At 38.3% G+C, this 10,501-nt stretch overlaps 2 protein-coding genes across 2 annotated transcripts; one reads left to right on the top strand and one right to left on the bottom strand.

The window, feature by feature from the left end:
* Positions 1 to 2,433: 2,433 nt before the first annotated feature.
* On the top strand, positions 2,434 to 3,630 carry LOC108820381 (protein IQ-DOMAIN 27-like). The gene is made up of 3 exons (XM_018593331.2): positions 2,434 to 2,652; positions 2,818 to 3,015; positions 3,106 to 3,630. The coding sequence occupies exons 1-3, from the start codon at positions 2,434 to 2,436 to the stop codon at positions 3,565 to 3,567; spliced, it is 879 nt and encodes a 292-aa protein (XP_018448833.1). The 3' UTR covers positions 3,568 to 3,630.
* A 178-nt stretch (positions 3,631 to 3,808) lies between these two features.
* LOC108823089 (probable mitochondrial-processing peptidase subunit alpha-1, mitochondrial) lies at positions 3,809 to 7,208 on the bottom strand. Its single transcript, XM_018596327.2, has 13 exons — positions 7,052 to 7,208; positions 6,565 to 6,825; positions 6,128 to 6,424; positions 5,870 to 6,037; positions 5,597 to 5,764; positions 5,442 to 5,519; positions 5,278 to 5,344; positions 5,039 to 5,136; positions 4,724 to 4,793; positions 4,574 to 4,644; positions 4,405 to 4,454; positions 4,198 to 4,310; positions 3,809 to 4,084 (listed from the first exon to the last, which is right to left on the bottom strand). The coding sequence occupies exons 1-13, from the start codon at positions 7,088 to 7,090 to the stop codon at positions 4,038 to 4,040; spliced, it is 1,527 nt and encodes a 508-aa protein (XP_018451829.1). The 5' UTR covers positions 7,091 to 7,208; the 3' UTR covers positions 3,809 to 4,037.
* Positions 7,209 to 10,501: the final 3,293 nt, after the last annotated feature.

Consider the following 10,501-nt stretch of genomic DNA (forward strand, 5'->3'; position numbering starts at 1 on the left):
TCCATAAATCTTTCTTACTTCTACTCTGTCCACAAATTGTTGAGGCGTCCACGTAACCCCATCCACACGCTATCCGTCCACATCTTTTCAGATCTGGATTTTGAAATCGAAATTTTGCAGATCTAAATTTTGAAATCCACAAAACACTAAAAAACTAACAAAATGAAATGAGAATCAATTAAAGGATCTAGAAGAACAGAGATGGCTATGCTCACCGTCGCGTAGATCATCACGAAGAGAAGGATCGTTCCTGTCGAAACTGATTTCGCCAACCCTCGACCAATTATTCTTTCAATTTTCCAATCTCTTTCTTCTTCTTTAATCTCAGTTACATAAAGCTTTGTTTTTGTCATAAGATTTTTTGGTGTTTTGTCTTCTTCTTCTTCTTTTTCAATCTCAACGTTAAGTGATATGCCAACAAAATAGAAAATAGGTGTTTTGGAGAGAAGCCTGAGAATGATGAAAATGGAGCAAAGAGGAGAGAATAAGGTTGATGCTATTGACAATGAATTGTTTCGATTGAAAATGGTCTTCTGTAGTATGGACTGGTGAGAGTGTGGTTTGGTTTGTTTAAATTGAACCAAAATCGTTACTTCTCTAAACTGAGGACTTTGAAGTCTTTTAAGCAAGCAGAAGTATGTAACAAGTGGTAAGTGACTTATTGTGAAATAAGAAAGATGAAAAGTGGCTCAGAAAGTAAAAAATTCTTGTAATAAATTATGAGTCTGAGAGGGTTTTAAAACATGTAACAACTTTTCTTTAAATGAGTTGTAATAAGGAGATATTTGTCAAACCATTTTCACATATCTTAACTAACATGTTTGTTTTTGGCTTTTTGCTAACAAAATTACACACATGTCACTAGATCAAACATAAATAGACTATATACATATTAATGATTACAGATCTAAATATTTGATTGGCTAATAAAGATTAGGATGTTGCATACTTTCATGCATGTTAATCTAAAATCTTACTTTCATTTCTTAATGTTGAGATGCAAGATAAAGAGCAATTTCTATGACCAAAAAAAAAGATAAAGAGCAATTTCTATGCATGCATATAAACATAATCCAATTCGTTTAAAGAAAAATTAGTGGATATGGGAATTTTGTGAAAGAGACTAAAAATAAACGAAAGTAATTCAGTGAAAAGCCCTTTCCTTTGAGGAGTGACTTGCGTAACTATTCAAAAGCAGCAACATGAGACTCGATAGCTACTTTTTCTGTTGCCTTTTGTAGTCTTCATTGTTATGATAGCCAGACTCTGTTTTCCTCGACATGTTACTCTGCCTACATTAAAGGATTAGTGATAAAGCCATGTTTATCTCATGTGTCTTAAAGTGTAACGCACTCTCAGGGGCGGACGTACGTACACGGGTACAGGGTCACGTGCCCCCTACTATTTTTAATTTTTTTTCGAATAAGCTTGACTAATTTGATGAAAATGTATGCAGTTTAATGAAAAAGCATAAAATGTGCCCCCAACTCAAAATTGTTTTTGTTATTTTTTGTAGTTTGCCCCCAATTAAAAATGTGTCTAGATCCGCCACCGACTCTATTTCTTATTTGAGATCAAGCCATGTTTATCTCATGTGAACACTTCTTTTTTTTAACACAATAACACACACTTCATTTGTATCTCTAATGCAATATGGTCGAATGATAAATAACTTGTCAATAGTAAGGTGCTTAGATTCAAAACTATAAAACGTTTCTAACTTTAATACGTAACTCATCTAAATGGTGATGATTTTTTCTAAAACCTGTAAAATTAAATTGGTTAATTATTGAGTTTATATACTCCCTCTGTTCCTAAAAATAGGATTTTCTGGATTTTATTTTTGTTCCATAAAGAAAGATTTTCTATATTTTTAAGGTACTTTTGTATACTTTTGAGGTACTTTTGTATACTTTTGAGGATCATTAATTATGAATATTTGAATTGATTAAATTTTATTGGTTGATAGTTATTGGAAATTGTATAAAACATAAATAGTAAATTAAAGTTGGCAAATATTTATTGTAGTCTTAATAAACGTGAAAACTCTAGAAAATCTTACTTTCAGGAACGGAGGGAGTATATCAAAAGAAAACAGAGTGCCATTGACTACTCAAGAATTCAAAAGGGTATTATAGAAAACGGTCCATTACCCTATCTAAACCGATCAATCAGTGTCATTATTTATGTTTTAACCATTAAGAAGAAAACAATTTTATCTTAATTAGCGCTTTTTAATTCCATTTATTAAAAATGGAATTTAAAAGGGAAATGCTTAATTACTGGAAGTAAAGTAAATGCGATGACCTATCACATTGCTACAAATACAATTCATAATGTGATAAAGATGAATTCTGTTATTCTTTAAAAAAACTTTCTGAATCGTCAAACTACAAGAAAGAGAGCACTTTTTGGTTCTTCTTCCATATTGAGATGGGACGAGCAGCGAGATGGTTTAAGAGATTGTTTGGAACCAAGAAGAGCCTCGTTTCGGATTCAGAGAAAGAACAGAACAAGCAAGCAATTGCTGTTGCGACCACAACCGCTACAACTAAAGAAGCAGCGGCTGACTCAGTGGTTACAGGAGATATCATTGTGAGGGACGAGCGTTGGGCCGTTGTGACAATTCAAAAAGTCTTCAGGGGCTCTTTGGTAAATTCACATTTTCAAAACGTTTTTTTTTCTACAAAGATTATAAGTGTGGCAAATGGGTAAACGTTAAAGTTCGACTCTTTTTTTTTTTTTTTTTTTTTTAAAGTTCGACTCTTTGATTATAAACAATGGCCGATTTTAAAATTTTGTTGTTATTATGGTTAGGCGAGGAAAGCTTTACGTGCATTGAAAGGTATAGTAAAGCTACAAGCTCTGGTGAGAGGATACTTGGTCAGGAAACGCGCTGCTGTGATGCTGCACAACATGCAAACTTTGCTTAGAGTTCAAACCGTTATGCGGTCTAAACGCAATCGCCGCCTCAACAAAGAGTACAACAACATGTTACAACCACGACATTCCTTTGTAATGAACCAATGTTATCACATCTGTTGCTTCTTGTTCTTTAAGACAGAAACAAGACATAACTCTTTTCTCTGTTTCTGACATTGACAGGACGAAGTAACGGACGCTGAGAGCCGTACGAAGGTTGTTGAGATCCATGACGCATTCAAGAGGAGATCTAAGTCTAGACAAAAGCACAATGTTGCTACAATGGCTGAACATGAAGACGGTTTTGTTTACCAAAGGAATGATTTGGAGTTGAATCTACCCAAGGAGAAGTGGAAGTTTGCTAGGACGCCTAGATTATCATCATCATTGCACAACCACACGGGTAATAATCGCTACTATGTTATGCAGTCTCCTTGTGGAAACTCTTCGTCTGAGTATGGAATGAGTACCCCTGGCTACATGGAGAAAACGCAGTCGTTTAAGGCGAAGGTGCGTTCGCATAGCGCCCCGCATCAGCGGTCTGAGAGGATGCGGTTGTCGCTAGATGAGGTTATAGCGTCTGGCAGTAGCGTTAGCGGCGAGAGTTTGCTGCATCAGCAGCAGCAACGCTATTCTTGTTCCTAATCCGCTCTGATTTTTATTTCTGAAAATCTCTTTATGTTTTCAAAACGTTCTTTTCATGATTCTTTTCGACAGTTATTTATTTATTTTGGTCAAAAACAACACTTATTTATTGATTAAAAATTAGGAGAAATATTAGTTCAAGACTCAGACTTATAAAACGTTGATCTCCATCTCTGATGGTTTCATTGGATCCTCTTCATATGATATAAACTCCAAGTTTGATAAAAAGGTATGACGACACTTAACCAAACCAGGCTCATTTGGAAATTCGAAACAGCATAAAAATGTCTCACAGAACCACTGTGACTGTGTACTTAGTGTTAATGTAGTAAGAAAATATTTATTGGAAAACAAAATTCCATTTAGACAAAAATAATAAAATTTGGTTGGGTCTTCTTCTCTTCTCCCCAAAAGATTTATTTTACAAGTCTCAAAACATTGTTGATTTGTCTAGCAAATATTTTCCTGCTTCAACAAAACTTGCTGCTTACGGTGTCGTAACTCGGAACAGACAACACTGCCAAAAAAAGACACAATATTAAGAACACAGATCATTGGGTTTTTATACCTCTCTAAGTGAAAAAGCATAATATTAAATGTATTAAGGAAAAGAGACAGATGTTTTATTACCATCTCCAAAGGAACCCATTGTCAAAGGCTTTGAAATTATCTTGCTGGTGAAATCTGTAATGTCCTTCAACGTAAGTTCGTCTACTGTCTTCAAGAACTGCTCAACTGGTTTCCTGCAATAATTTTTAATATAAAAACATTCATTCATGAGCAAGAAGAAAGGAACTGTTTAGATTAAAGTGAAATTTGAAGTCCTTTTCAGTGTACCTCTCTCCGTATGTAAGTATCTGCCTGCCAATGTCTTCTGCTGCAATCATCTGCATTTGGCGACACAACATTAACTCGTTAGTAGTAACATCTACTCGTTTGAAAAGAATAAACAACATACTTCTCCAAGCAAAAACCGGTTTCATCTTTAGTGAGAGAGTGAGAATACCCGAGATTCCAAATTCATCAGAACTGCAGATTTTGTGGCTGCCTTGGCGCGATCTAGATGCTTCTGGTTAACTGTCCAATCATATAAACATAAGGGAAAATTTACGTTTTTGACTTTAAAAGTAAAAAAAGGATGAAACAAACAGCAAACCTTTTCCTCCTGCTACATCTTTCAGCTCTTTAGCTGCTAATTCAATTGCTTTTGCAGCAAACTCAGGACTCTGCAATTATGGATGTAAATAATATCACTATATTTACAAGAATACATATCAAGCAAAGACGTTGTCAGCTAAAACAAACTGGACAAAGCTTAATAAACCCCACAGAATCGATATTTCTTGAGCGTTTTAAGATACATACACCAAATTGGTATTCCTTTGATACACATCTATAATATATGGGAGAAGGTGTATAATAAATTTAAGGAAGAGTATTCTAAATATCCTCAGGATCTTGCTGAACTCACCGAGCAACCATAGATTCCAAACAGTCCGGTGTTGTCAAAGATGCTAGTGAAGGCGGTGCATGACTGAACTTGCTGATATTCGTTCAGAATACGGAGATCTGTGACCAGACATAGAAACTTGTATCACTATAACTGATCCCTAAGCAGTGCTTGTGAATGTTTGATGATATAGTTCAATAAGCGCAAAAACAGGTAGCTCGACAACTGAAAAAAAAAAGAAACACAAAATTTTGTCTTACATAGCCATGAGTGCATTCCTTTTCCAGGGCCTCCAGCTGAGAAGGAGCCACCTCCTCCCATAAGCATCTAATAGCAATTAGATTTAAATTATATCGAGTCTTCGCTAATCAATAGAATTTAACCGAAACAGGTGAAATTAATATTGAACATTCAATTTAGACACCTGGAGAACAGAGGCGATGAGTGCTTCTTTCTCGTTCTTCCAGCCGGGAACCTCAAAGGCAAGCGCAAAGTGTGTAGCCTGAAAATGAAAGAACAAAAGCTCAAGTAGAATTGTGAAATAAAACACACAAATGACAGCAAATCTGTTACAATTACCTCTCCACCAGTATGTTGCCGAAAATCTCCACCAGTATACTGAGATTTTGGCTCAGCTTGGCGTGGGACATTAGGAAGGTCAGAAGTTAATGGCTCAACAACTTTCAAAAGATCTTCATGCTCAACTCCACTTGCCGCCAACACCATACGTGCAGCAGTGAAATTCTCCTGAAATTTTCCATATCAAACAAAACAAAAATGATGACACTAGTTTAAGTAAACCATTTTAATCACAGAGATGTAAATGGTTATGAAAAGCTGATGCAGCCTTACAGTCATAAACTCTTCCAAGAGTTCCCCATTCAATCTGTGCAAAGCAGACTCAGGTGCGTACAGAGGATTAGCCAATGCACCGGAATAACCAGCAGAATGAACAGCCTCCATGAGAAACCCCATAGGGTTCTTCGCAAGTTCCGCTATCTCCACCTTCATTTTACGTAGCTGCATAATCAACACACAACAATAAGCCACATAAATATTTTTTCACAAGAGTTATAAAAATAACAAGAAATCGAGACAAAAGAGATTCACCTCTTCATTGACTTCCCAGTCCAAGAAAGCAGGGTTCCTCACACTGTCAATAAGAACCTCAACCATTTCAGGTACATAGGTTTTAAGAGCATCAATAGTGTAACTCATCTGCTCCCGAGACGCAGATGCAGAGGTGTTCCCTCCAATAGCTTCTATCTCCCTGACAAGACGTAGATGGCTTCTGTTCGTGGTGCTCTTGAAAGCCATCCTTTCAAGCAAATGCGTTGCTCCATGGAAATAAGGAGCCTCATAGATCGAACCACAATCAACATACAAACCAATAGAAGCTGCCGGATTCTAACCACAGTAAAAGAAAAAAACACCAAACATTAATAACCTTTTTTCACAGAATATTTCATACAAAAATCAAACGTAAAAATTTGTAAAATAACTCTGTTCAGGCCACTATTCGCATTTTTCATAGATTTCACACTTACGGGAGACATCTCTGAGGCGATTTTGAGGCCATTAGGAAGAGTAGTGATCTTGAGTTTGCTTGGCTCGACGCGGTCAGGAAGCGGGGGAGGAAGAGAAACGCCCTGTAGTGGCATGTCCAGTGAAGTAAGGGAGCCAGAGGATCCACCAGTCAACCAGCCTAAGAAACCTGGAGAAGAAGAAGAAGAAGAAGAAGAGCTCGTAGCAACAGCACTAGAGCTCGCATAACGCGCCGCAGGTCCCAAACCTCGGCTAAGAGATCCCTATAAACACACACAAGAACATTGATATATATCATCTTCAATCAAACGAGTCGCATATTCACAATCTGTAAGGCAAAAGTCAATTCGTTAAACCTAATAAGTAATAGCAATGCCTATCATCGGTGGTAATCAATTACGAATCCAGATCTATAAGAGTGTAGGCCTAATCGAACGTTTCCAGAAGCTAAAATGAATGATAAGAAGGACGAAAAGGATAGGAAGGGACCTTGAGAGCCCTGGCTCGTGAAGCTGCCGTGCGATACATGGCGAGTATGGAAACTTTAAATCGGAGAAAATGAGTATCGAGTCGAAGCCGAGGATGATGAGTCTGAGAGGAGAGGTGAGCGAGACGGAGAATAATCTCAGTTTAGTTTTCTTTCATTTTATTGATCAAAAAAAAAAATTCCTTTTAAAATGTTTATGATTCTATACTTGCTCTGCTAACGTGCTCAGCGATTGGTTAACATAGGGCCCGTCAAAATGTAATGAATCTGACACAGTTATGGATAAAAAGCATGAGCCTGGACATTTATATGGGCTTGACCCATGAACAAAAAGATCCTTTTTCATGGACATCCTACATAAACAGTACAAACCAAAAACTTCAACCGAATTTACTGATTAAATAGTTTAAGTTCTTAAAAATAATGAATAAAATGTTAATAACATATATCGCAAACAGCAATCGATCATAATCCAAGCAACCATTTGTTGAGAACCGAGATTCACTTCTGATCAACCTAGCAGTTCTAGTTCGCTTTTGTTTGTAGTTCGATTGATGAATAGATCTAGCAATCACAAGTAAAAGACACACACAATTGTTTACCCAGTCTTCGTTTCCTACTGACTGGGGAGAAATCAAAACTCTCAAGCTTTCACTAGATCATATCGATACAATAGTGAATGATATCAACTGATATCTCTTTGTTCTTGACCGTTTCAGGTACTACAAGAGTATACACAAGTCTTATACCGGAGAAGATTACCACAGCGACTGCGATGAGGATGACTCTCTATCAGCCTCTGAATCTTCCGACGAAGATCCGCAGCCGTGATATGGAGAAAGCGCAGTAACCTCAAGAGCTAGGATCGCTCCACAAGATCTCTCTATCTTGGTCTTCTTCTTTCTCCTCCTCTGTGAATAATCGATCTCCCTTAGACTTATCTCTCTCTGTGATTACTTCTCGTCGCACTCTGTAACTGAACGATCTCACTCTGCTTTATATCGAAGAAGAAGAAGTTTGTTAGAGGTAGGACCCACGTAACAAACTCTTCTGCCAGCTCACTTGAGCTGAATTGGTTTAGGGCTTAGACCCGAACTCAAACTGTAAAACCATCTTCGATAGCAAGCCCAATGGCCTACGGCCCATCTGACTAAAACGACACAGCTTCACAAATCTCCACCTTGTCGCTTAGGTCAGAACACAAAATAGTTGCTCCGCCGCAAGAACCGAGTAAGAAAGAAAACACCACCGCTTCAGAAATCATGACCCAATCCCCTCCGCAAAATCTCTCCGATTCTCTTGGACAAAGTGCCTCAAACGATGAACCCAACCCGAATCCAATACCGATGAACCACAACCCTGAACAACCACCCGTTGCAAGTCCTGACATCCTCATCTACACCGATGAGATACCCAGATCACCAACACTGACCTTGCCAGACGGATTCAAAGTTCCAGATGCTCCCAAACTGGTTGAGACAACCCCTGATGAGAAACCAGAAACTTCAAAGCCGAGCTCAAGAACTAAAGAACTCGCAAAGCTCTCTGCTCTTGAAATCTGTAAGTATCCCTCAAAAATGAATACACCAAGTCTTGAGATACTAACAGTTCTTCCCTTTTCCAGATAACAAATATCTAAACCCGTTTGGTCAGGAAGAAACTCCAGCGTAAGCCTTCTTCCTTCTTCAAACCAACATTAGTAGATTTGTTGTTTTATCCAAGAGCACAGTACTAACACCTCTGCTCTCTTCTTTTCATGTACTCCCTTCTGATGAGACGGCCAAACAACAGAGTCGTCTCGGAGTACCTCAATAGGAAATCAGGCGGTGACCCCCAGCGTTACGAGACAATTCTCGAACGCCTTTACAGGTAAACCTTTAGTTAGCATATCAGCTGGATTTTGGGTAGTATGAATCTTGTGAATCTTGACTAGGCCAAAATCAACAATATCTCTGATGAAATGAATTTTGTTTGCCACATGCTTCGTTTTGTTATGATGCACTGCATTCTTAGCTAGGCATATAGCACTTTGTGAATCGCAATGAAGTCTGAAAAACTTTGCATCAAACCCCAACTCAGAACAAAATTCTCTCAACCATAACCCCTCCTTAGTAGCTTCTGAAAGTGCCATGTACTCAGCCTCTGTAGTAGAAAGAGCTACTACATGCTGCAGTGCAGACCTCCAACTCACTGTATTACCACCAACTTGAAACGCATAACCGGTAACTGACCTCCTCTTGTCACGATCAGTTGAGTAGTCTGAATCACTAAAACCCTCCACCTCAAACTGACCACCCTTAGAGAAATGTAGACAAACTTCTGATGACCCTTGAAGATACCGCATAATCCACTTAACTGCTTCCCAGTGCTCTCGACTAGGCTTAGCCATAAACCGGCTTACTAGACCAACTGCATATCCCAGGTCTGGTCTAGTTCCAATCATAGCATACATCAAACTCCCCACTGCACTCGCATAAGGAGTATCCTCCATTAAGTGTTTCTGCTTTTCCCATTCCTCGGGCGTTAAACTCCTTAGTTTGAAATGAGCTCCAACCGGTGTTCCCACTGGTTTGCAGTTTTCCATTCCAAATGTCTTCAGAACTTGTTTCACATATCTCTCTTGAGATAGCTTCAGAATTCCCTTTTCTCTATCTCTAGTGATCTCCATTCCTAGAATTCGAGTAGCTGGTCCCAAGTCTTTCATCTCGAATTCCTTCTTCAGGAGATCTTTGAGATTCTTTACTTTCTTCATATCTTTAGCCGCAATGAGCATGTCATCCACGTACAGAAGCAGATACACACTCTCTGCAGCTCCCTTACCCTTCCAGTAAACACAAGGATCTTTAATACATCTCGTAAAACCCTTTTCCTTGATGAAAGCATTGAATCTCAAATTCCACTGACGAGGTGATTGCTTTAACCCGTATAAAGATTTCTTCAACAAGCAAACTTTTCCCTCATCACCTTTCTTAATATATCCTTCTGGTTGCTCCATGTAGATCTTCTCATCTAGATATCCATTTAAGAAAGCCGTCTTAACATCCATTTGCTCCAGCTCAGTGTCAAAATTCACTACGAAAGAAAGTAGCATTCAGATAGATACATGCTTGACTACTGGAGCAAATATCTCATTGTAATCAACCCCTTCCACTTGAGTGAAACCTTTTGCAACGAGTCTAGACTTGTACCTAGGATCCTCAACTCCAGGAATCCCTTCCTTGTACTTGTAAATCCACTTAGAGCCGATAACTCTCTGTCTCAAAGGTCGATCAACAATATCCCAAGTATGATTCTTATCCAAAGAAGTCTTCTCATCTCCCATTGAAGCATTCCATTTATCCCAATCTTTACTTGCTCTCGCCTCTGCATAGGTCTTAGGTTCGGACACTTCTATGTCTTCAGCACAACTTAGAGCATATGCAACAAAATCTCCGCTTTCAAAGATTGCAGGA

The sequence above is a fragment of the Raphanus sativus genome, unplaced genomic scaffold (assembly GCF_000801105.2).
Source record: "Raphanus sativus cultivar WK10039 unplaced genomic scaffold, ASM80110v3 Scaffold3576, whole genome shotgun sequence".
In the NCBI taxonomy this organism is placed as follows: domain Eukaryota; kingdom Viridiplantae; phylum Streptophyta; class Magnoliopsida; order Brassicales; family Brassicaceae; genus Raphanus; species Raphanus sativus.